Source organism: Macrobrachium rosenbergii, chromosome 50 (assembly GCF_040412425.1).
Source record: "Macrobrachium rosenbergii isolate ZJJX-2024 chromosome 50, ASM4041242v1, whole genome shotgun sequence".
In the NCBI taxonomy this organism is placed as follows: domain Eukaryota; kingdom Metazoa; phylum Arthropoda; class Malacostraca; order Decapoda; family Palaemonidae; genus Macrobrachium; species Macrobrachium rosenbergii.
The window spans coordinates 3,128,007-3,154,450 of NC_089790.1; the positions used below are offsets into that span (position 1 = coordinate 3,128,007).

At 37.7% G+C, this 26,444-nt stretch overlaps 2 protein-coding genes across 2 annotated transcripts; one reads left to right on the top strand and one right to left on the bottom strand.

Annotated features, from left to right (window-relative positions):
* Positions 1-1,615: 1,615 nt before the first annotated feature.
* Positions 1,616-9,256, bottom strand: CRIF (growth arrest and DNA damage-inducible proteins-interacting protein CRIF). Its single transcript, XM_067093402.1, has 4 exons — positions 8,895-9,256; positions 6,990-7,222; positions 4,830-4,929; positions 1,616-1,998 (listed from the first exon to the last, which is right to left on the bottom strand). Exons 1-4 carry the CDS (start codon positions 9,114-9,116, stop codon positions 1,714-1,716), a joined length of 840 nt encoding a protein of 279 aa, XP_066949503.1. The 5' UTR covers positions 9,117-9,256; the 3' UTR covers positions 1,616-1,713.
* A 1,329-nt stretch (positions 9,257-10,585) lies between these two features.
* On the top strand, positions 10,586-16,927 carry LOC136832499 (uncharacterized). The gene is made up of 3 exons (XM_067093404.1): positions 10,586-10,866; positions 10,976-11,078; positions 13,178-16,927. Exon 3 carries the CDS (start codon positions 13,264-13,266, stop codon positions 15,472-15,474), a length of 2,211 nt encoding a protein of 736 aa, XP_066949505.1. The 5' UTR covers positions 10,586-10,866; positions 10,976-11,078; positions 13,178-13,263; the 3' UTR covers positions 15,475-16,927.
* The last annotated feature ends 9,517 nt before the right edge of the window (positions 16,928-26,444 follow it).

Sequence of the window (26,444 nt, forward strand, 5' to 3'; positions counted from 1 at the left end):
TACATTATAACAACTTAGGTGTTCATAATAAACCCATCTGTCAAACTAAGCACTACTCCCATTTTTGACAGGTCAGCCTATGAGATGGCTGGTTGGATAACACTTAAGGGCAAAACAGGTAAGGAAACAAGTTTCCAGTGTAAAGTACCCTTACAAGGTACTGTTACTAGAGAGAAATCCAGGGAATAAGTCAGATTGTTTGTACTTTACCTTCCAAGATGGTGAAGGTGAACAGATTAATTAAAAATTAGCCAAAACACAGCTGCCTAGATTCCAGAAAAATACATCTCTTGATAAATCAAGATGTATCTCAAGGTAAAAAGTGTAAAAGGCTGACTGTCAGTGTCATGTACTTGTATTCATGAAGGCTGTAGCTGCCATGGCCCCCTTCAAAGTTTGGGATTTAGGAAGGGCTTGATCTAATGCAGTTATGCCTTACTTGGCCAACCAAATCTCTTGAAATGTCTGCAAACGCCTAACTGATGACCTGTGTTGGTCAGCAAGATACTAGGATCTTGGAGTCTGAATCCTCTGTTATTCCACTGACAAGAAAAATTTTGAATCAAGGAAGTGATGAACGATTCTCACGGCGAAGAAAAAGGTCATATGTATAATATGACATCAAGGTTGGAATAGTCCTAAAAACAGTAAGAAAATCTTGAATGTCAGTCGGGTAAATCATGGCAACAAAACTGGATATGACAGACTGACCCACTGAAGACCACACACTGTGAAGGGATGCCTTCATAGATCACTGGATGTGATCCTTCAATGGACCAAAGTTCCAACACTTACCAATTCTACTGAAGATGCTGGTAAAAACAGAGTACAACACTTGCCAACTCTACTGAGGATACTGTTAAAAACAGTCTGTAAACACACGAAAAGGGGTGACAAGTGGAGCTTTGCTGTTTCTGACTGGAGCCAGGAATACTGCACATAAAGGATTATGGTTTGTACATCATGGGGAATCAACACAAAAGTTGTGGCATTTGGCAACAAGCAAGTGGAGACAACTTCCCTCTCCCTTTGCCAGTTTGCACTTGTCAACGGAAACCCTTTTCAGGGTGAATCAACAGCAACCCTAAATATAAAAGACAATGGTTTGTATTTTCATAGGAACAATGAACTGTCTCGAATACAGAACTTGTTGTCAACAAACTTGACACATGAAAAATGAAGCTCTTACCCACCTGCCTGAAACCCAGGATCCATAGGGCACATTCATGGTGCAAATACTTAGCAAGGAAGATCTTTTCACGTGTATCCATCTAAGATGCATAAGGATCATGAATGTGAGCTAATGTAAATATTTGGTTTGTTGTGAACCACATGCATTTATATACTTTCTTAGGACTTCCTGTATAAAATGGCATCACAGATATCACAAACATAAATCATCAGAGCTACTATATTGTGTGTTTACTTCCAAGTTTTTACTGAATAAGTTCTTAACCACTAGACTGAATAAACACACTTTCAGTGAACTAAGCACTAAACTCAGGTATGCCCCTTTATGATGTTTATCAACTGTACTGAACAGTTTAGCTATTTCCTAAGCAATGAAAAATTTCATTCTTCAAAAATACACCCTATTAGGCCATCACACTATACATGGAAAGCCAAATTTTATTATGAAACTGTACAAGTATAACTCACTAGTGATGGAGAAAATGTTTTACAATGACCTTGGTAGCATGTCCAATAACCAACTTATGATTTGGTTTCACTGGGAACCTGTGTACTAGGAGCTGTCTCAACATCACCTGCTGCCTTACTACTGGCACTGTCCCCCTCTATTTTTGCATTCCCTTCAGCAGCCATCTTGTGAATCTCAGCAATCAGTTTTTGCTGTTTCTTTAATTTCTTGGCAGCTTTAGCTGCCCTCTTTTCTTCTTGCTCCTTCTTTTCAAGAGCTTCCTTGAATTTGTCATCTTTAGGATCAATTCGGTAGCCAAACATCTGTCGTATTTCCTCTATTACCTTTTCTTTTTTTGCCTGTAATATAAGAGAAAATATATTACATTCTCTTCTAAAAATACATAATGCTACCATTGCTTACCATCAACAGTTCATGAAAACAGAACTGCAACTAACTGACCATGGAAATAAATCTGATTTTGATTACTGGAATGTCTTGATAAGATTTAAATGCACTGGTTTAATTTACACAAACCACAAGGAAACTCTAGAAGGTAAAAATGAAACCTTAATCTGAAATGGTATACTGTACTACAACAGAACTTTACAGCCCAAACATTTAACCCCATAAAAGGAAAAGCTAATGCAAAACGCTAATGATAACAGCTGATCACATTACATACAACATTCCATAGTACAGTATATACTATAAATGTAATGAAAAGTTTCAACCTAAAAGTATTCATGAATGTTCCACAGACAAATCAAAAGGTTTATGAGTCCTGTTGAAACTAAAAGTTGAGAAAGGTTATTATGCACTAATAAAATTCTTAAATAAATTATTAGCAATGCAACAACCTTGGAAATACAGTATAACAGAAAAGTCAAAGTTAATAATAGATATTACCCACAAAAACAATAATAATATTTAAAACACGGCCAGAGAAACTTTCTTTAGAGAGAAATTAGAGGCTAACATGGAGGGTTAAAAGTTTCAATCATATTGTTAAGCCTCAATCATATGTTACGATGATTCAACTAAAACTCAGCTTCCATATAACTTTTAACCTGCAAAATCTTGCAATTAATGATAGTTTCTTATGCAATATTGTCTAGATGCAAACTACATTACAAAAAAAAGACCTATAACTGACATTCAGCTCAGCAAACTACAAAGCAAACTGAACAATTCTCTCCATAGAGTACTGGGTATAATTAGCCTTAGATATTTTTATACCTACTGATCTACAGGCTAGATTACAGACATTGTACTGGGGTGGCAAGCAGACAACTTCAACGCTAGTGTTGAGCTCAACTCTGGTTGGTCAGGGACATTTCCCAGTATCAGTACGACCTTAAAAGGCAAACCCTTCATTGGGAGGTATCTTTTGATTTCAAGAGAAAAGTCCAATGAAAGCATTCTAGAAAGTGTTCTGTTGGGCCACACCTTCTTATACATCCAAAAGACTGGCAGCAGGAATTTACCATTTCCCCTCAAGGATCAGAGATTAGTAGTTTTATATATAAAGGCTGCCCTTATAGTAAACTCACTGGTGTTGGCACAAAAGGGCAGTTTCAATCTCTCTCCTCCTGCATAAAAACCAGAGGTTCGACTCTCTTCTTGGCTAGCAAATGGCATTATTTCCATTACAGAGCAGTTTCTTTGACACTGAATACCTGCTCTAGTAAATAATCTTGCTTCTTGGTCAGCATAACCTGTTTTTCTATAATCTTGACATTTTGCAGTCTGAACCTTTTCCTGAAATTTTCAAACCAACCTTTCCTGATTTTGAAATCTGCAGAGCTCAGTCTTTCACCTTCTACCTGCCTTATGGATTTGTTTAAGGGCATGGCCTTTCCTCAGATCATAAAAAAGTCTATAGAGAAGCGGAAGCCTTGTTTTAAGCAATCATGCCCTCACAGAAAATAATCTGTTTCCTCATGAGAGAGAGAAAGATTTTTGCACATGATGTAGTATTTTTCTGCACCTGCTGCTGTAGCTACATCAGTGGCTACATGGACTGACTTTTGTTTCTCGTGTATGCACCTTACTTTTGACTCTTTGCTGCCGTAATGGCGAGCAACCTCAGCATGTAAGTTCACAGAACATAGGAACTCTAACAATGCAATCTTTTCTTGCATTCTCTTCATCTTCTTTGACCTCTTGGTAGCACTTTTAGCAGCACTAGAAGCTTTACATTTTAGAAACTTGATTGAATTCAGGATTTTTACTTAGCAACGGGACCAGCTTTATCACACTAAAAAATATGGGAACCATCGAAAAACTACTGATCACTGAACGCTGATCACTGAATGCAACATACATGGGAGTGAGGTTGGAACCTGAGGTAACAATGCTGGCATTCTCCGTCAATGCACAAAGATACATACATTATTCTTTTGTGAACTGTAACTTGCAACATTCCACAACCATTAATGAAACTGTGTAAGTACAGCATTACTTTTGGTAAATGAAATCTTTTACATATTTCCAGTATGATCTTTAGTTTCCTCCGCATTTCCAATGCTATGTACATCACCTGCAGCTGTACCTTTCTTTACATTTTCTTCAATTTGGACGATATTACATGCAGTTTGTAAGTGTTTGAGTATGTGATTTATTTTGTAGATTCTTTACTAAATATAAATGATTTGTTTAAACCATACAGTACGGTTTTTATTGTAAAACAGACTAATATAAACATTATTTTATGCATTTATGGCTGACCAAACATTTATTTTTCTAGTATAAGTGAGTCATCAGCAGGTTCATGAATGATTGCAAAGAGCCAAAAACATTCCATTTAATTACTCATTAAAAATTCTACCCAAAATTGAATCCATGAACCCTAAACCCTGACGATTTGAGGATCAACTTTTTAACACAATCCTGAAGAAAACACATGGGGTTGTGAAGAACCAAATATTTACAGTCAAGGAAATGTATATACAATTTGCAGCAATACTGGGCGATGACTGTCTGATGGGTAGTTCCCCTTCATTTCAATAACTACTCCTAGTATCCCTCACTAGTTGCATTAAATTGTGATGCAAACCTATCACCATATACCAACTGATAAAATGCATAAATGAGGGTTTGTGTCTGAGTAGGAACACTACTACAAACTCACTAACTCTACAAAGTGCAAATTAATTAAGTACAAGAAATACATATAAAAATAACTTACTTTTGCTTCCTGAGCTTGCCTCAGTTTATTTTGATAACGCTCTCTTACTTCTCTTTTCCAATCCTCAAGTTTAGTTACTTTTTGAGCGAGCTCCTGTTGTCTGTAAGCAGTGAAAAATAAAGACAATTTAAATACTTTACAGTGCTACACATTACACATTACACAAGCATTCTAGTTTTCCAGCATTCCTCTGTTGTTTTGGAACATCAACCCTTGCTTGTCAGATTTACATACCCCAAACTATTTCATGCATTCTACAATACATCTCGGTAAATCTCTAAGGTATGATACGTGCTGATTAGGGTCGACTGTGAAAAGTATGGTTTGACTTTACTCAAAACGGTATGGAAACCACGGAAAAAAAAGAGCATATATACTACAGTACTTCAAAACAATTTGCAATCAAAATTCTGCATTCAGTTCAGTAAAAAAAATGTACCACATACAGAAATTCTATAGTATTATTCTCCTTGCTAGTCTCCATATTTATATATAACTTTATTTTATTCCTTAATTACTTCTTAACGACTCCCATAAATAAGCTGAAGAGGAGGAAAAGGAAGAAGATAAAGGAGAGTAAAAATTAGTGAATGCAAGAAGCATAAAGGATTCTCAGCTGATGATGAAATCTCAAATATCAGGTAAGAATAACGAATGACATTATATTACAAATCGGGAAATTGCGATAAAAGGGAAAAAGCAGACACAAGAAATCATGATAAAAGAGAGAAATCAATAAAAGGAGTTTGCCAAACTCAAATTATTAACCGATAATGGACGGGCATCATCATGTGAGTACAGTATCTACAACAGGTTTTGAGTGATAGACGGGCTAACTCATATGAGTATTAATATTACGCGCCATACGATTTGGATTCAGCGGGAAAGATGTTCATAGCACTTCAATGGTAGATAGATTACTTATGGCAACTGTGTGACTCAGCACAGGACAGAGGGGGGATTAGTGTCCTTGACACTTGATTGGGGAACGTATTGCCCCTCTCTCTCTCCCATGACGTCTTTTTATTTTTTTGGTCATGAATATATCCAGGGTTTGCTGTTGGTTTTAGTTCTTAACTTTAATGATAGTATGTCAGCTATAATTGCAATTTTGCAAAGAAATATTAGAAAAAACATGTATACCACACAAAAATCTCGTAAATATTTTGCAACAAATATATGTACTGTACTCAGAATTTGTTACTGATTTTAGTTCTTATCTGTTATGATACTGCGTGAGCTGTAATTATAATTTTACAAAATAAAATAAAATAAATGATGAGAAAAAACATGTATAACTTGGTAAAACTAGCCTATTTTTACAAGTGTCTTGTAAAAGAGGCCCCACGCAGGGTTGTAAATAGTCACTTAACATACCATTTCACTCACTGATATGGCATTTTATTTGTTTTTCTTGTTTTACTAAAGCAAATATGATCTATTCTGTCAAAAAGTACCAGTACATGAACCATTATTGTCAAATAAGTCAAAACTAAAAAAGATCTGTCTCCTGTCACATTCTAAGATTTCTCTTAAAAAACATGTCTGAATATTCCAAAGCATTTCATCCAACATCAGTAGAGTTCATTATAAAAGACTTCCTATGGCTAAACTTAATTTCCTTTAAATTTAATTGAATAAGAAGCTTACGGGCACAATCCCTTAACTATGACTACCAAAAGTAAATTTGGGTAACACTTGCAAACTGTCAAAATAGATTACCTGAGAACATATACATAAATTATTAATGCTATTCATGTTTTTATTACTTACATTGATAAATACGACTTATAAAAGAAAATAAAGCCTATAAAATAAATTCTCATTCATTTAATAAATTTCAAGCAATAATGAGTGTACCTAGTCCTACTGGTTACCTTCAAATATACAATTTGAATTATTGATATTCAAACTGAATTTAAGCTTGAGCACTTTAGCTGTAAATAAAGCATTCTTCTGAAATTGACCAACATGATAGTGGAGTTGACGACATGCATAGACTCCCCCTCATCCAGTACCTGCTTGTCTCCAACAGCATTTACATTCTAACACCTACCAGAATACAACCCAAGTACAGCAAAAGGGTCTGGATAGGAGTAGGAATACTAAGAACTACTATTTGTAATGTGCTGCAATATTTCAAATAAAAATCTGCCATACCTCTTCTGTATTTTAACCTCCTCCTCCTTCCGTTGTAGCTTGTCAATCTCAATCATTCGATAAATATCATCGGGATACGTCACTCTTTCCTGTTCCTTCTGTAGTTCCATCTCCTGCTTACTGGGCCAGAGTACCCCAACACTGACACCACTGGCAGAGCCATAATCTCCGTATAGTCTCCGCAGCCTCCACAGAGAATACACTTGTTTTTCATCATCTGTTAATTGCGGAGCCTGCAAGAAAGAGCAACTTGTGAAGAGACTCTTTAACAGCTATTGTATACTCTATGCTATAAATATTTATTTTTCAAGATTGTATCCTGGTAATCATTGTATTACAACTAGGGTGTAGTAAAGTATACTAATATATTTTTCCATTACAGTAACACTGGCACAGTCATGATAACAAACAATTGTTAATGATAAATACTATTTACGACAACAAAAGTTTCATATATTTGCTAAAATTATTATTCAAATCTGGTTTAATTTATATAGGCCAGATTCCTAGGAAAAGCTGCCCAAAGAATGCTCGGTCAAGGTAAAAGTATGCAATACATTGAACTCCTCCGGGCAGATGACAAAAGCAAGTTGCATAACTAAATGAGCTATTTTATGGCAAGTCATAATCATTCTTGATTCTGCAACTTTCAGACTGCATCTGTGCAGATAGAGGCCAAACGTTCCTAGATGAAGTGATGGTGGTGTATACAGTAAAGACAACGAGATGCAGCATGACTCCCATGAGAACCATGTGATAGAATTTAGGGTAAAAGTGCAGATGAGTTTGCAGTTTACGTTGACGCCACGTAACACCGTTTGTCCCGCCCGCCAAGTTATCCACCAAGGTAAGTAGTTCCACACGAAACGCCATGTTCTCTATCTTTCTGGAGGGGTCCACGGGGGGCGAAGCCCCCCCCGGCTAGGTAAGGGAACGCCGCACTAGGTTAGGTTAGGGTGGTTAGTTATGGTTTCGTCATTTTAGTACCAATTTCGTATGTTGGTATTCCTCCGTGACTAAAAAACTGGCAGACGATACCCGCGTCAACGTAAACTGCAGGCGCTCCGAGTTTCCTTCACTGGGGTGTCAGAGGGGCAGGTTAAGTAACACAGCCTGCTAGGGTTAGGTAGGTTAGGTTAGGTTAGCATAGTTCCTTTTATAACAGCCTAGGTTTCCTTAGCCAAGCCCTTCTTAAACATATGGCTCCCTAATGACTTGCACATGAGCGGAACCATTCCATAACAACAACATGGCAGTCTGGTCTTTCTCCCCGTGATTTCCCCCACCTAAAACCCGTGTTCCCAAAGGGACCCCGGTAATTCTATATATTAGCTCCGCGCCTGTTTTTACCTTTGCAACTGGTTTTTTCTACACTTTCAGGGGTTCTGATACTGGCGGTGCATCTGCTTGTTGTCGGCTAAATGGAATGTCCCTTCGCCGTGTTTAGTACTGGCCCGGGGGGGGGGGGAACCCATACGTTAACAAGTTATTGCACTCGCCAGATGGGATATGAACTGTTCGAAACAGACGTACCCGTGCACTGTCTTGTGAAGATCGCGTATGGAAACCCCTTGTTGGATGGACTTCGGGGGTTAATTATGGGTTAATTACAGGTTAATTAGACTCGAGCGCCGAAAATGAAAGGTAAATTCATAATTAGCAACCAAATAAACTGCAGAAAAAGTCAAGTTATAGCGCCGTCGGCGACACGGCGCTACCCTATAGTTCTACCGGGTCCCCTACAATGTTGGGTAAAAACGAGGTTAACAATAATTTAATCGACAATAAACACCACCACTCCTTCATCAGCAAAACTCAAAGAGTAAGAAAAATCAACTTCCAATTTAATCAGCCGAGGCTACACTCGGTTACGCACGGTTCTGTAAAGTAAACCAAGTTACTTACTAATTTATACATTTTTTCGTAAGCTCTCGGCCCCAGCCTGGACTTATTACGCATCTTATCGACGGTGTCTCCCTCCTCCTCTTTCGGCTCCCCAAATTCGTGAATCTGGTCCTGGTCTGGACTGGGCATTGGCTTCCCTGAGACGGCATAGTGTCGAACGTGAACTGAAACTGGGGCTATTGTCAGTCTTCTCAAGCCTTGAACGAGGGTAGCCAGACTCATTGTGCAAGGCTTAGTAATAATTTACGATTAAGCCAACTTGCTGTGCAGTTGTGTCGCTTAAATTTATCACTGTAAGAATATATAATCTACATTAACTCGGCGATGGTCACTCGGCTGAAGACGGACCTCCTAGGACAAACGTGTTGACGAGTTGCGTTCGTTGTGAGTAATTGATAATTTCTTCATTTACTTTATATACACTTACGTATATTGATTCTTACTTTGAAAATAATATTGATGTAAAAGATTTGTTGCATATTCTTTCTTTAATTTCTCCTTTCCATTTTTTTTTTTATTTCGAAACACCGTTCATCGTCAAACGCTCCTTTCTGATCGTCTCTTGCAGTATACTGCGTGTGTGTTTATGCATATATATATATATATATATATATATATATATATATATATATATATATATATATATATATATATATATATATATAAATATAAATGTGTGTATGTGTCTGTGTGTTTTCTAAATGAGCAACTGACAGGGAATGGAACACATTTCGACGTCTTAATTTTTCTTTTCCAGATTGGTCATTATATCGTACTACTGTTTTTCAGGTGCCGCTGGCTTTGCCTACCAGAACCAAAACATCTTAGGTTATTAAAAGATAAGTTTTCTCGAAGAAGTAGTTTCCTTTTCCTTATCCAAAACTATATTAATCTCCAGCGGGGAGCATGAGTCCTGAGAGGTAGTGCGTGCTCCTCCCTCTTCAGGGTGGCAGCTTTCACACATTTTGTTGGAAGTATTAAGTTGCCTCACTAATATGGATACTGAGCGCAAATTGACTGCGCTTTAATTAGTGCTATAATTTTATTAAAAAATTTTGAATTTTGAAGGTTTTGGAAAACTGGAAATCATTAGAAGCGATTCTAGAACTGCTAATATGGCGCTGCATGAGATTTTCCCTAGTCTATCCTACATGTTACTTTCAATAAAGGCGCCAAAAGGGCCTCATGTTGTTTATGTCAAATATTGGCTTCTGTTTTAATCAGGTAGATCATAGTAAGGCGCCTCGATGTTAACTATCTTTTAACATTTCCACTCAATCTTTTAGGTCAAGGGATTGTTATATTTCATATTTTTTTTATCATATAACTCCACACTCCACAGGTTACGTGCAACATAGGCCTAGCCTCACAGCAACTTCAAGATATTTTTATTTTCAAAACAATTGTAAAGGTCAGTTTTGATCCCAGTTTTCCATACTGTACTTTAGTATATTAGGTGTTATAATGCCATTGTGTTAATCTTTCAGAAATTTGTTTGCCGTCTGTCAGGAGAAAACTGTACGTGGGGAATTTTATTCTCCTAAGTAACAAATGAGTTTGTATAATGCCGAGGTGGTTTTTATAAATTTTGGAAGCAATGTTATCAATTTGGTGAAAAGAATGACAGAAAGAATGTTCAGAAAAATATACAGACAAGAAATCTGTTTAGATCTGAGTCAAGAAGCCGAGATAAAAGAATAGACTTACTCGACACTATGCCAGATTTCTTTTTTGGAAGCATTTTCTCTTCAGTAGTTTTGATAAAAACCTAAGTATATAGACACCTGGATCACTTAAGGAAGTTTTCCAGGATAAATTTTCAAACATGATGTAAGAGTACCCGAAACTTTCATATGAAACTTTTAGAATTTTAATTTTGGCATTTGTGATTTCTTCCCCGATCACTGGCGGTCAGCGGCCTGAACAGACACCATTGCTGTTCGTCACACTGCAGTGAGAAGACGTTGCACAGGTGAGTGGCTTTCATTAGGAAGTTTTATTTTTAATAATAAAGTAATTTTTATTTAAAATGTGTTCTTTTTACATAAAAAATCCATCTTTATTATTTTTAATCATTGCAGGCGTACTTGGTCCAGTTTTAAGACGCCCCCAGAAGGACGCTGCCAAGGAGTGCCAGCAGCTCTAGGCCTAATTGTTTGAGTCGCACAGCTCCATTGCTACCAGGTAATTCAAACGAAGCTTATGTAACATTGATATAACTTATGAACTATATAACTATGTAAATTTATCTTCAAATAAGATGCAAGCTTTAATACTCTAAAACTTAAACCAGGTTTTAGACTCATTGTGGTTCAATTTGCAGAACGATCGCTGGATATGGGCCTAGCAGGTTAGAACTACTTTATTTATTTATATTTCTTTTTGCAGCTGATTCAGTACCACATTTACAGTATTTCCCATTTCCTAGACTTTGCATAGTTCATTCATTTCCTTCACCCACACAGCTACCCCATTTCCCACACCCACAACACGTCTTCCGATCACACTGCTCTCCCAAATCCTTAAGCGTACTATCCGTGGCTACCTGTTCTCTATATAATGTTTTAATTATCCAAGAAAGTTATATTTTCACATTGTTCTTTGTACCTGTCTGTCGGCCGAGACGAATTATATTACTTCAAAATTTGTGCACAAATACTGTGTACAACCTTCGACATGCATCGATGACAAGCAAATATATTGGCACAGACGGCAAGAAAATCAATGAACTATGCAAATATTTAAGACTTCCAAAGAGTAAATGTAAAAAAAAGGTGGCTTTATGGGTTTTATGACGATCCCTGATATGAGGAGCAAGAGTTCCTGGGTTAAGTGACGAAAAAATATCAGTAGTAAAGAGATAGAGAAACCGTCTTGTGGTCGATAGGCAGATATGGTCTAGAGACTAATTTCTGTCGAGGAATAAGACGAAAGATGAAGACCTCATATGCGAAAGGAAATAGGGATGAATAAGTCCAGCATAAAGCTTTAATAATTTGAACAAAGAATATGATGTACAGCAGCTAGACCCAATCTTTCAGTTCAGAGGCATAGGCCTATTTGGCACTGTGAGCCACGTAATCGCTCTTAGGCCAGTCTGGCGAAAATGGACACCTAGACCGTTGATAGGAATGTGAAAATTGTCAGAGACAGAGAAATAGGATAAAGCTGTCATGGAGGCACTGAAATTGACCAAGAAATGAGATTCTCATTTAGAAGCTCACAAGATCGATATCAAGAGACGATGATGGGGGCAACTCGAGATTAAGTTCAGTCAACATTTCAGAACTGGGAGGAGAATGAAGGAGGAAAATGAGCTTTGAATTATCTTTAAAAGCATGAATAAGAAAAGGGGTAGAATGAAGTAGCACATTAATGATCTCGTAGTATGGCGGGTTTGTAGGTTCGTATTATCTAAACCATAAAAACGTACACCCTCTAGTGTTCACAAAGTAAGAAAGTTAGCTGGCTCAAAATATAACCTAAAATGATTCACATAAGACACTCCTAATTTACGCTATATCAGTTTGTCTGCATTGTGTCAGTGTATACAAATGTTCTTTTGATATACAACCAACATATTTATATGTACCAATCCCAGATTTTTACTGCGTTGACGTTAAGAATCGTGGGATTGTATGTGACAAACTGAACGTGATTCATTTTGACTGGGGTGCTTTTACCAGCCAACTTAGCTTTGCAAAATTCAGTTACACTAATTTTTTAAAATTTGTTCCCGTTAGCTACGTCAAGAAAGGATATATTTTCATTTCTTCCTAACATTTTAATTTGAAAATAGGGTCTTCTGCGTTCTTCCCCTTCTTTTCCTAGCGTTATGACATTTTAATTCTGTTCTCTCTCTAATTCTGATAATTATACATACCACGATTACGGTTTAGAATGTCAGTTACGTAACATTGACGCATTGTATGTCAAAATATCTCTCTTGGTTTTCTGAGGTGTTAATAATTATTGCTCTAGAGTGCGATACATAATTGTACGAAACTATTTCTTTTACGCTTATAATTGAGAAGCCGATTTCTTGATTTGAAAGTACAGATGTAGAAAAAAAGTAAAAAAAAAAATTAATGTTAATGTCTTGCGGATGTCTTCTAAGTTAGTGTCATCGTTTGATATTCTACAGTTGTACATTTGTTACCGAAGTATAATGTTATTTTGAGGTGATGCTTAGCCGTCAAGTAGCTTATTTAGATTATTTCAAAGCATGTATTTTCTGAAATTATTTGATATATGAAGTCAATTTTTTCATGCTTTCCTTTCAGACCTTCTCTCATAGCATGTTGCTAAATATCTGAAGTCAAATTAGTCTGTCATTTCAAAGTATAAGGAGCATTTGGACATCTGCATAATGGAACCGAATCAGCGTCAGGAATATCGGAACGATTTCTATAACCGTCCATTTTCTGACTGGAGTGATTCCATAGAAGAGCAGTTCATCAGCAGCAGCTTTGAAGTTCCCTGGATAGAGTATCTTTGCTTAGCTGTTTCTTTAGTACTTGCTATTGGCCTGACCTACCTGATACGTTTTCTTGAAAACAAATCAATAGACAAGGACCTGCAACCACTGCGCAAAACAGCCCTTAAAAAGATCTTTGCTTTCGCGACCCCTCTCATGACGGCTGTGGGAGCAGGGTGTTTCTGCTATGAGGAAACTTTAGACATGGACGCTGTCATTTCTTATTCTTCCCCCTTTTCTGAAGACCTAGGATATGAGGCCATAACAAGAACCCTGGCATTCCTGACACATATCTTCTTTGCGTTCAGGTCACTAGTATTTTGGACAACCACCTTGGATGACGAATGGTTTATTACTTTTGTCAACGTAACCCTGTTTGCTTTTGATGTGGTTAACGTTGCTACCGGACACTATTTTGTTGCCTTTCAGTACTTGATCGTCGTTAATTTCTTCTGCCCAGAAATTAAGAAATTAATCTCGAGATGTGCAAGGCTTGTAAAATGTGACGGTGATCTTGCGCAGTTGTTTCTTGAAATATGTGTGATAACAATTCTGTTAGCGGGAACTTTACGGTTGGGTGAGGAGTGGCGCACCAATCAGAGCCCCACCATACAAGAGGAAGTACTATCCCAGATGGAGTCACTCTTTTCTTATGTCTACTGGACCATTATTACCGTCTCATCTGTTGGTTATGGAGACATACTTCCTACTACTATATTGGGACAGTTGACTGTGATGTTCGTTGTTATTTATTTCCTTAGCTGGCTAGGTGACAAGGCCAAAGAATTGTCAGACGGATGTGCGGATTTGTACAAAAGACCTTCCAAAAAACGATCCCTTGTTTTTGTTGGGTGTAAGGACAAGCATGAACTGAGGAATCTCAAAGAAGAGGTTTCTGATGAATCCGAGATAAACATTAAAGTATACACTGGTTTTATGATTTCGTCTGAAGAGGAGGAGGAGCTAGGACTGCATGTCATTCGTGGGACCAGTGCCAAGGAGGCAATGAAATCTGTGCACCTCAGAAGCAAGGATCGAATAATTATGATTCGTGGCCGAGACAGGAAAGTATCCAAGCCAGATAAAATCGCTCTCGATGCTGTCAGATCGCTTAAAGGTCGCAGGTGCAAGGCATCCTTCACTGTGGAAATGAATACGTTTGAGTGCCAGGAGCTGATGAAAACGATCGTTGGTTGGGAGCCAGCTCGTGATGTGTGCATATCGTTAGAATTCGTAACGGCTCACGTGCTCTCATTGGCCGCGCATTCGACACTCGCACCAGCATTCATTAAGAGCGCCGTTATGAAGCGGCTGATTTTTGATGATAGGAAACGGAGGAAAAGAAACGACTCTGAAGAACTCAACAGGGAGTATTTCAACAACGACCGCCTTGTCCTCGCTGCCCTAAATACAGCAGGTGAAATTATGTTCTTCCCAGACAGGATGGAAAGTACTTGGTGTCGAATATTTTTGAAGAACGAACCCTGCGCAGACAAAGACCGGTTCTCTCACTTTGTTAGCACATCTCAAGTTGAAACCAGCGCCGTCAGCTCCCTGGTATCCGTTGCGGGAGAGCCTAATGATGCGTTAAAGCAAGCACTGCGCTCTCACAATCTTACTGTGGCTGAAAAGAAAAAGGAGACGAGCGTCATGATACTGAATACTCGTGATCATCTGGACGACATGAGAGCAAGGAAAAGGTACGATAAAAGGCAAGTCCGCCTTGTTTCACCATTCGAACATGGGTACAGTGATTGTTGCCGAGATCAAGGTGGTTGTCTCTGTGGCAGCTACGAGACAGAAAACCTGCTTAGAGATCTTGTGATAACAGCCTTCTCCAATCGACGTCTGTATGATTTATGGATAAAGCTGATCACGGAGGATTACTTACACGCTGACGTCATCGAGAGGGACTGTATTTACGGGGATGTGTTTAAGTATTTCACCTCTCTTGGAAGAGTCCCTCTGGCCGCAGAGATTCGTAGAAGGGATGAAGCGCCCTCACCGGTGATAAGCCCAACTAAAGACTGTAAACTCCGCGAGGGAGATATAGTTCTCTACTTGCGGCAGCCCCTCCCACAAGAGGAATCGTTGGAACATTAAACATCTAACGCCTTAAAAAGGTGTAGTTCACCAGCTAAAAGGCCTTGTAGGATTCATTACCCCCATTTAAAGATTTTAACCTCTAACAAAAAAATTACGTAGAAATATCAGCATCACCTTACTAACCCATTTAAGGGTTCAAACTCCACAACAGTGGTATAATTCTCTAACGTGAAAAGCTCCGTGGATAAGATTAAGAAGTGATGCCGCGGAACTTTCTGTCTTAATTATCTCGCTCTCGGCCAACTTGAGCTCCTGATTTGTTATACTGTTTGGCGAAACACTCATGAAGCCACATTTCTTGGCAAACTAAGTAAAACATCTCTTAAAAATAATACCCTTGCATTACACCCTTACTCATGAAGAAACAAAAATTCAGGAAAACCAAAAACACTAAAAAAATATAATACATATGGTATTACATTAGGCCTTTACTTATATCAAATCAAAATCTACTCACAATAATGACTTTGCCATAGTGTGCTTGATAAAAGCAAGTTCTTTATTCATTGATGTTAAAAACAAATGTGAGAATAAAACTAGTCATGAATTCAGTGCCTGAGAACACACACCCCATCAACCAGTTTCTCTAACCCACAAAAATTCCTTTGTTTTGATATTACTGCATTTTTTGGACAACTTTAAAACCTCAAGAGTTCATTTTGATTATTCGAGTTACACTACGTCGAAAATAGGATGAAATGATTAGCCATACACTTAAAAAAAAGATAAATATGCAGATTTATCTTTGTTTATTGGTGGCCTTACCTAAAAATGAATGTTGTTTCATGAGTGGAAAAAAATAATACTTTGTTTATCGGTGGCCTTACCTTAAAAGGAATGTTACATCATGAGTAAAAAAACAATGTATTACTTTGTTTATTGATCGCCTTACCTTAAAAAGAATGTCTCATCATGAGTAAAAAAAAAAGTAATTTACTTTGTTTATTGATGGCCTTACCTTGAAAGGAATGTTACTTCATAAGTGACAAAAAATTTATTACTTTGTTTATTGATGGCCTTGCCTTAAAAGGAATGTTGCTTCATAAGTGAAAAAACAATATATTACTTTGTTTATCGATGGCCTTGCCTTAAAAGGAATTTAACATCATGACTAGATATAATGTATCACTTTGTTTATTGATGGCCCTACCTTAAAAGGAATGTTGCTTCATGAGTGAAAAAAAAGTATTACTTTGTTTATTGGTGGCCTTACCTTAAAAGGAATGTTCACTTCATAAGTGAAAAAACAATGTAGTACTTTGTTTATCGCTGACCTTACCTTAAAAGGAATGTTGTTTATGAATAAGGGACCTTGGTTAGGAGGTTCAGCATTTTATTTGAAAGAGGCCTTTGTTTTTGTTGTTGTTCAAGAGATGAACTAATTTATACTTGTTTATGTCATACTTTGACATGAGAAAGGTTAATAAAAAGAAATAAATATAAGGCAATATGACAGTATTCATTACCTTTTCTTTTAATATTTTTTTTTCAGCCCATGAGTGATATTACAGTATAGGGAGAAATATAGTGATGGTCTGATTAGTAAGGAAAATAAGGCAGTATCACACTATCATAATTATATATAAGTACATTTCCCTTCACACGTAGGTTATCGAAGCTTCGTCCCTTTTTTATACACGAATTATTCGAGTTGTATAGATTAAGAGATGTTGGTATTATGTGTTTATCGATATATCTGTCAATAACACATACACGCACACCCATTATATATATATAGATTATATATATATATATATATATATATATATATATATATATATATATATATATATATATATATATATATATATATATGTGCATACATTACATTACGGCTGCAGATAGGAAGACCATAATAAGTGGTAACATAACCAAACAACAAAAATAAGTTATAAAAGCCCTGAGCCCGCAGGGACTAAAAGAACAGACATAATTCGACCATCGGGGGAAAAACTGTGGTGGGAAAGATTAAAAGAAATGCTTTGATCGTAATAAATCTTTTCCGTTAAAGATGAAAGTTCAGATTGCTGTTATCACGAAGTCAACGAACTGAAAGGCAACGTAGCGATCTCTATGCCGAGAATGGTAAGTATGGGGTCTGACTGGGAATTTTAAAAGCATTTAAAAGGCCGTAGATCTACACCCCGCAAGGGGTTAGTGGCGTCAGTTGCAGCTAGACGGTGCAACCACTTTCGTTCCTTTTGCTGTATCTCCGTCCATATTCTCTTTCTTTCATCTTACTTTCCACTTTCTCTCTCTTGACAGTTGTTTCACAGTGCAACTGCGAGGATTTCTTACTGTTACACCTTCAAAACCTTTTTATTCTCCATTTCCTTTTCAGCCCTGAATTAGCTCATCGGTTTCAGCTTGGCTAAGGCAGTGGCAGTATGATCCGTCAAAAACGACGACGCATGCGCGTTGATCCATAAGACGTCTCAGTGACGTGATTTTCAAATATTCTGACGTTTCCAGTCTTACAAGTGTTCTTGAATTGCACTAACAAACATTGACAGGTGGAAAAAGAATTCCGAGATTATTTATATATAGAAGCAAAGAGTATTTGCAGGAGCTATCGTAAGCAGTTACAAAAATTATTTCTTCTCGTTTTTGTAAATATGATTAATATTATTGTAATTGTTATTGTTATTGACAGGGTAATATATTTTAAAACATTACCGATTACGTTAATATTCCTGAAAAGTTTATCACTTTATCATTATTAACAAGGTAATATATTTCAAAACATTACCGATTCAATGATCATTACAATAGTATTTAGACTCCTCGAGCAGTCATGAAAAAGAAAAATTCGTAAAATTAACTAAACAATCAGGAATTAAAGTTAGGTAAAACAACCACAACAAAAGTAAACAGAAATGAACAAACAAACAAACAAATGGGAAAATAACAACGAACCATTTAAAGAAAAGAGAGAGAGAAAAAAAAAAAAAAAGAAAAGAGAAGGTGGAAGTGTGTACACGCGCTGTCGTCTAAGATATATCCAGGACCCATTATCAATAATACCTTCGCGGGATCAGCGGAACCCCTCCATCGCGTTGTGCATTCCTTCCGCGACGCCAGGCTGCGGGAATGCTCGCCACACACACACACACACACACACACACACACACCGTTCTTAAAGCCTTTTCCTTCAGAGGGACGCCGGTCCTCCGAAGGGAATCCTTCACGGGCGAAAGGAGAATGTCGTCTGCTCGGTGTGCTAAGGGATTTTCGATGAATTTCTTACACGGCTGATTTCCAGGGAAACAATGGTCATTAAAAAGCCTTTGTTTTCGTTTCAGGAATTGATTTGCATTCTTTTGCGTCAAAATACATCTCTCTCTCTCTCTCTCTCTCTCTCTCTCTCTCTCTCTCTCTCTCTCTCTCTCTTACACACACACACACATACAAGTTATACAGTTTTATCGTGTGTGGTTGCTTATAAAAATAAGTAAAACAATATGTAAATGTATATATATATATATATATATATAGCTTTAGTTCAGATCATTTAGAAAGAATTCCTGTCTTTTCTTTCACAGAATCTCCGTGTTCAGTGAAGTGCTCTACTTGTTGCACGCGGAGCACTGTGATCACTCAGTTCCGTGACTCAAGAGGCAAGGCTTGACAGTTTTATATTTTGATTTCCATTATTTTGTGATATCAGAACTTCACAAAATTGTTATTTATCCGTAATGCGTTACTAATTTCTTTATATAATTAGTGAGAAACGTCAAACCAAACAGTTTCTAAATGAAATTTTATTTTTCTCTTGAGAAATCGTATTTTTTTTTTTTTACAATATACTAGTAAAATAATTCCATTGAGATTATAATGGTAAGTTTGCTTGCTTACTGACACAGAAATTATGGGTTTTCTTTATAAATTGTAGAATGAGCGTTCCAATACTTTTATGGAGGATTGTACAGCAACAATCATTTTGTGTGTTAATTATGGAATGAGCATTCCAACGCTTTTATGAAAGATTGTACAACAACAATCATTTTGTATGTTAATTATAAAATGAGCATTCCAATACTTTTATGAAGGATTGTACAACAACAATCATTTTTCTGTGAGATTCTTGAACACTGACCCCAGTGCAAGAGAGACATAAGAGTGGAAGGCGATATCTGTCCCTCTAATTATTTTTAACTTAACGTACACTATTTTTATCCCACGGCTGCATTGTGGAATCCAATTACTCTACGAGAGATGCTTTTTTGAGGAAGGAGAGAGGCCCTTGTACGGCCGATATCCAGACTCATTGTCTCACAGGAAAAAAAAAAAGGCTTAAGGAAAAATCCAGACTATACAATGGCCTTATTCATTCCGAACGTAAACAGGCTTTAATTGACCTCATTAGCCCCCATTTTCCGTCCGTGTTCTCATTAGGCATCCTTCAGGCGCGAGCGCGCGCATCTTTTTCCTATGGGTCTAGCGCGGTCTAGATACATGTTTGGACCGTGTGGTCTATAGAAAGTTTTCCACTGTAAGGAGGGCTCTTGATGCGCGCACTTAGCTATCTACCTCTCTACCTATCTACCTATCTACCTATCTACCTACCTACCTACAACATTGCCTCAGCGGCTGAGGAGACTATAGATGACAGGGTGCTTTTGTCGATCGAGTTGTTCTGTAGGAAGCAACCGCAATCGATTCCACTAGCAAAGGACTGTAAGGTAGGCCTATGTATAATATATGTATCTATGTATATATATACTGTGGTATTACAGTAAAAGACATTCATATATATATACATACATACATATATATATATATATATATATATATATATATATATATATATATATAATTCTCTTACGTAAGCGCGTGCAATAAGTCGTTGCTCAAGCATTTAGCTCTTGTGCCATACCAGTGCGTCTCTCGCTCTCTCTCTCTCTCTCTCTCTCTCTCTCTTAAGCATTCTCATCAGATGCCTGTCTTCTCCACAACCTCCCAGCCTTTCCGCCATGGCATTCCACTCATTCACCGAAGGGAATTCTGCCTGTCTCTCTCTGTCTCTCTCTCCTTAGCAGTCGCCCCCTCCCCCCATCCTCTCCTCCTCGGCATTAACGGATTACTCGACTGACTGATCATCCGGCGTCGCACGGCCAAAGGGCCATCGAAAACGACTCGCCATCCTTCATCGCAATGCTCGCAAATGCTCTCTATTTATGACGAGAAATCAGACGTGTTACGGCATTTTCGAGGAGGCGAGAGCTTCCACGATCCATGTTCCACCTCTCTGTTGGACGGAACTTCCTCGAGTTCCTCCCGGAGTGGGAGGAGTGAGACACAACAGCAACAGCTGTCCGGGCTGACAACGACGAGGTCCCTGTTTCTCTCTCAGCCTCATCAAGGACCATTCGGTTTTTACGGCTTTGCTCTTGTTGGACGCATTCAGCTTTATTCCAGGTTCGGGGCCTTTCTTACCGAACCCATTAGTCTAGATACGTGCGATTGTTCCATTCCATCAAATATTCTCTCTCTCTCTCTCTCTCTCTCTCTCTCTCTCTCTCTCTCTCTCTCTCTCTCTCTTCTAATTCTACTTTTCCGGTATCAACAAACAGACATGGTTCGCATCATGCATAAATATTGCGGTAAAAGTTGAAAAGCCGAAAAGGTGAAAAAAAAAAAAATTAAACACGAATGTGTATATGATCGATAGGCCATAAAGCATTAAAATTACCGAAAAAATAATTCAATGTAATTTGATATTAATTACAAAATCTTGGCAAAAAAAGTAAATGAGAAAAAAGGGTAAACAGGGAAGACAATTTATTACTGATACCATCCCTTTATGTAAAGTTTAAAGAAAGCAGCATAAACAAATTAGGGAAAATCTCTGCAGAATAAAAATTACTCCAAATATCATTATAATATGTTAACAGACTAGTTGTTGTCTGCAATGAGCTCACTGTAGTACTATGTATTGGAGTTAATCTATATTATCTTTGAATAATAATAATAATAATAATAATAATAATAATAATAATAATAATAATAATAATAATAATAATAATAATAATAATAACATTTCTGGATCTTGACTAAAGATTAAATCCACCACATGTCTGAATATGATAAATATCAAGTTCCAATATCCTTGAGTCACGTGTAATTTACCTAAAGAAATCTCTGTTAACAAAATAAAAAAAAATGTATTGTGGCACAAATCATATTCTCAAGCATACTTAGCTGAAATTATTTAAAAGAACCTTAGTAAATAAATCATTTTATAGCTCCCTCCGTCACAAACTTGGAATTATACACCTTGACGATGCGTTCTGCCGTTTCCTTCAGTGGCAAAACGAGAACGATAAAGCCCTGTGATTAAACGAGAGAGAGAGAGAGAGAGAGAGAGAGAGAGAGAGAGAGAGAGAGAGAGAGAGAGAGAGAGAGAGAGAGAGAGAGAGAAAACCTGTCCAATACAGCGGAACAACTCGGCGCGCAGCAGCTGCGATTGGCAAGCTAAACTGATAAGCCTAGGAAAATTGCGGTTCAACGCAATAACGTAACGAGCGATCTTCTGATTAGCACAGAAGTCTCGGCATACGACAGAGTTCTTTTTCCTTTTTTTTTGTGATTTGGGCGAGATTACCATTTTTGCACCGTCCGGAACTTAAAAAAAAAAAGAACAAGAGTATTCATTCTTTACTCGAACGCACGCTTGACTTGGAAAAAAAAAATCACATTCACAGGCACGCTGTCAAGGTCTTTTCACGATGAACCTGCCGTATGATGAATGACTTTGTTATTTGTTTCTGTTTAATCTCTCTAACCATAGATGTTCTGGTTTTAAAGCATTATCTCAATCATTAATGTAGTTTTATTTTCCTGTTATAGCTGCAGTAAAGACAAAAATGTGTATTCCAAAAGAGGTTTTACCCAGAATAAGGTTCCATAACTTTTGATATACCCAACACCTTTCGTCAGCCATTAAATCTCCCGGTCTAATCAATGAAAACCAAACGAATAAGGCAATATTGGCTTTGACACTCCATCTCTTGACTATTTTTTTGTAAATGAATAACATTCTGAAAGATAAACAGAATGTTACATATTAATATTTTAATCAGTCAGGAAAATCTTATATACTCGTAGGAAAATGTTATGACTTTGAAATCCTGTAAAAACCTCAGTGAAATTTACTTTTAGGAGAACATGTTAGACACCATGGAAGAGAGAAAGAGTCTAAATCTAGTTTGGACCCGGGAAAGAAAGGAGGGGACGGGGGAAGGGTGGGGGAGAAGGGAGGGCGTAGGCAATCTAATCTGAGATCAAAAGTGAGTCCTGGGAGCGATAATTTTCCTTTCAAAATACTTCTCCTTCGGTACTGTGGGTCTAAATTTGCCATCGCGGAAGTGGCCTGGCAATCTGAACGAGTCGGGTGGAGGATTTAGTTTGGGGGAAGGCGGGGGGCGAATTCAGAACCCCGCGTCATCAAAGGTAAAGGTGAGTGAGATTTCCCTCTACCGGTTATCTTTGCAGAGTGTCTGGAAGAAAACAAGTGAAAAACGCGCCGAAGTTTCTTCGGCGCCATCGAGGTTTCTGTACATCGCATAATCATGGCCACCGACAATAGATCTATCTTTCGGTGGTCTCGGTATAATGCTGTATGAGCCGCGGCGCATGAAACTTTAAACACGGTGCTGTGGTGGCCTGGTCATATCGTTGCCAGATGCACGATTATGGCTAACTTTAACCTTAAATAAAATAAAAACTACTCAGGCTAGAGGGCTGCAATTTGGTCTGTTTGATGATTGGAGGGTGGATGGTCAACATATCAATTTGCAGCCCTCTAGCCTCAGTAGTTTTTAAGATCTGAGGGCGGACAGAAAAAGTGCGGAGAGAATAAAAGTGCGGACGGAAAACTAAAAATAAAAATAAAAATCAGATCACCTTGAATGGAAATCCCGCAATAGTAACTTCCTTCAATATCTTGCTAACGATGCTTACTCTTGATTAGCGTGACTTGTTCACTTTTAAAACATTTAATTTTGTTCAGTGGATTTATTATGAGCCGAGCAGGTTTCCGGCCAGTAAATACGATAATTGTACTATTTCGGACACATCTGCTTAGACAGCTACTGCTGTAGTCCTAACTTCTGGTCTTAACTTTCATCCTAACTCAACTCTCCCGTCTTTGTCTCAATCCCTTTCCATATTTTATGGCTTTTTCGTACAGATACTCTTACGTCACTGCATACGACACTGAACTATGAATTTAAGCACCAGTTTATCAAATCAAATATAAACCACAGTTTTCTACCTCCATCGACTATCAGACTAGGGCGTGACAGCTGGCTGGTTGATACAGGAGAGGTTGAGGAGAAGTGATATTGCATTTTTTCATAATACAATTGAAAGACAGGAATTTATGATAATATTAATAATTCATAAAACAGGTAAAAATATTGTTAGATTAATTGTCCTGCTTTCGGAAGACAAGAACATTCAATATCAGAATCTTGTTCTAGTTTGCAAATAGACTCAGTCGAGTAAAAAAATCCCAATTACAGTTAAATCTCTTCATTGACACGCCAATGTATATTGTGAGCTGTTGGGCCCTTTGTAAAACTTTCAGCTGTGATTCTTGACAGAACTGGAAGTTCTCAAGTCGTGTAAAGTACTTGTAGGCTATAGGCTACCTCGGTTTTCTCAAAACCTGCCTAGATAGACTACGGTTCTGTGACCTATTGATTTTATAACAGACCAAGTTAGAAAGTGATTGGCTTGTCGTTTTTTTAAGGGAGGTGGGGGGCTGGAACCTAAAGAGTATACTGACCCATATTCTAAACATCAAATTTCATACCTATACAGTACTGTATATATGCATATCTAAGTATATACATATAGCTTTATCAAAAATAGTCTCACATGAGCACGATAAAGCTATGTAATTTGTGTGTACGTGTGTGAGTGTGTGTGCATGGCAGAGAGAGAGAGAGAGAGAGAGAGAGAGAGAGAGAGAGAGAGAGAGAGAGACCCTCTACGTTACGTAAAAACTGGAAATGATTTATATAAGACATCAAAGTGATCTGATACAGCCCTTTGCGATTTTCTTTTCTTCAAAAAATAAAGGATCCCGACAGAGAGAGAGAGAGAGAGAGAGAGAGAGAGAGAGAGAGAGAGAGAGAGAGAATGGGGTAAAGGGAGGGAGGGTCTTGGGGTACAACGCTAGGAGGAGCTGGCTCAGCCCAAGAGGCCTCCTCCTCCTCCTCCTCCCCTTCTCCCGCCCAATTCCCCACCCTCGTCTTCCACTTCTCCCATTAGGCTTCCCCCATCCAATTGCTTTCAGAAGGCGAGACGATGCAATGTGTCCCCCACCCACTTTGTATCTGGCAAATACTTCCACCACTGTCTCTCGCAAAATTATTGGAGACGTAGAGACAGGCGGAGGTATGGAGACGGCGTTCCTCGCGAAATCTGGCCGTCTCGTGGAAGAGGCTCCACAAAGAATAAGGAGGAAAGGAACGGCAATAGATAGAGGAAAAGGGGGTAGGATTGGGAGGGTGAAAGGAGTAGCTGGGGAGGGTAAGGAGATGGAATGGGAGAAGGAACTGTACGGAAGACAAGAGAAGGGGAGGGAAAGAAAGGTTGACTATAAAGGATGTTAGGAAAAAAAGTTATCGTAAGCAGAGGCAAATCTTCAATTTGTTTTGCTAATGTAAATCTTAACGATGCTTCCTGTTCCTGCATTTTTCTCTTTGTCCGTGTGTCTGTGTGGGTGTAAACCCCACACAGACACATCCATACATATATGTGTGTATATATATATATATATATATATATATATATATATATATATATATATATATATATATATATATATATTATATATTTATTAGCAAATGTTCAACGTTGCTTAGCATGGAGAGCAGTCAAAAATGTTCTTAATGAAGGGAAAATTGATTAAGTAAAAAGGAATTGGATATTCCTTGAAAATTAATCTTTCAGTCAGATCTGAAATGGTTTTGGTTTTCTGTTAAAGAAAACTATTGTCTGTCCGTCCGAACTTTTTTCTGTCCGCCCCCAGACCTTAAAAACTACTGAGGCTAGAGGACTGCAAATTCGTATGTCGATCATCCACCCTCCAATCATCAAACTTACCAAATTACAGCCCCCTAGCCTCAGTAGTTTTTATTTTATTTAAGGTTAAAATAATGAAAGCCAACGACTTTTAGAGATCAGCTTTCATTAACAAAATGATTAGTACCTCAGTACTTTTATTCAGTGTTCAAAAATGTCCAGTTTAATCAATATTGATATCTTTATATTCATAAAATGACATTTTGGTGAGCTTTAATAACTTTCTAATGAATATCTGATTTTAAATTTCTATCGGTGGATCTTATGTGTGAGCAATCTAAAGTTTTGTGAATTTTAAATAGGTCTTACGTTTGTATATATATATATATATATATATATATATATATATATATATATATATATATATATATATATATATGTATATTATGTATATTGTAATATCAGCTACGCAAGTTTTTAATTACTGTTCAATTTTTCATTAGTTCATTTGAGCCTAGAATTCTTAGCTAGGCTTTTTTTGTTGTTGTTGTTGTGCTTCCCCAACAAAGGTTGTTATTTGTTAATTGGTACTTCGCCTATGTAAAGTTCCCTTTACTTTGGTTTTCCGCGTCCTGCCATGTTGGATTGCTGAAGAGGTTTTAAGAGGCGACATATATATTTTCGTCTGGAACAACAGGAGACTACGTTCGGCTCTCCTTCTGTAGAGAAGTTTTCGACCTTATTCACGGCTTGTTCTTCAGTGCGGCAGTCACCTTCTTGCACCATTGCTCTACTTTTGTTGGATTTACTAATAGATTCAAGCTGGCGCATCAGTTGTTGCATCATTGCCACTGGATTGCCCACGCCCCACCCCCTTGTGTCTACGGGTGTTCTCCCTTGTTCGTCATCGCCCACATTCTGAGCTCTCGTCT

What these genes read in the sequence shown, in the direction of transcription:
- LOC136832499 (XM_067093404.1), top strand. Translation starts at nt 13,264, where the DNA reads ATGGAACCGAATCAGCGTCAGGAATATCGGAACGATTTCTATAACCGT.
- CRIF (XM_067093402.1), bottom strand. Translation starts at nt 9,116, where the DNA reads ATGAGTCTGGCTACCCTCGTTCAAGGCTTGAGAAGACTGACAATAGCC. An exon ending in ACGAAAAAATGTATAAATTA is followed by an intron (nt 7,223 to 8,894) that starts GTAAGTAACTTG and finishes TCTTTCTTGCAG; the next exon opens with GCTCCGCAATTAACAGATGA. An exon ending in GGCAAGCTCAGGAAGCAAAA is followed by an intron (nt 1,999 to 4,829) that starts GTAAGTTATTTT and finishes CTTATATTACAG; the next exon opens with GCAAAAAAAGAAAAGGTAAT.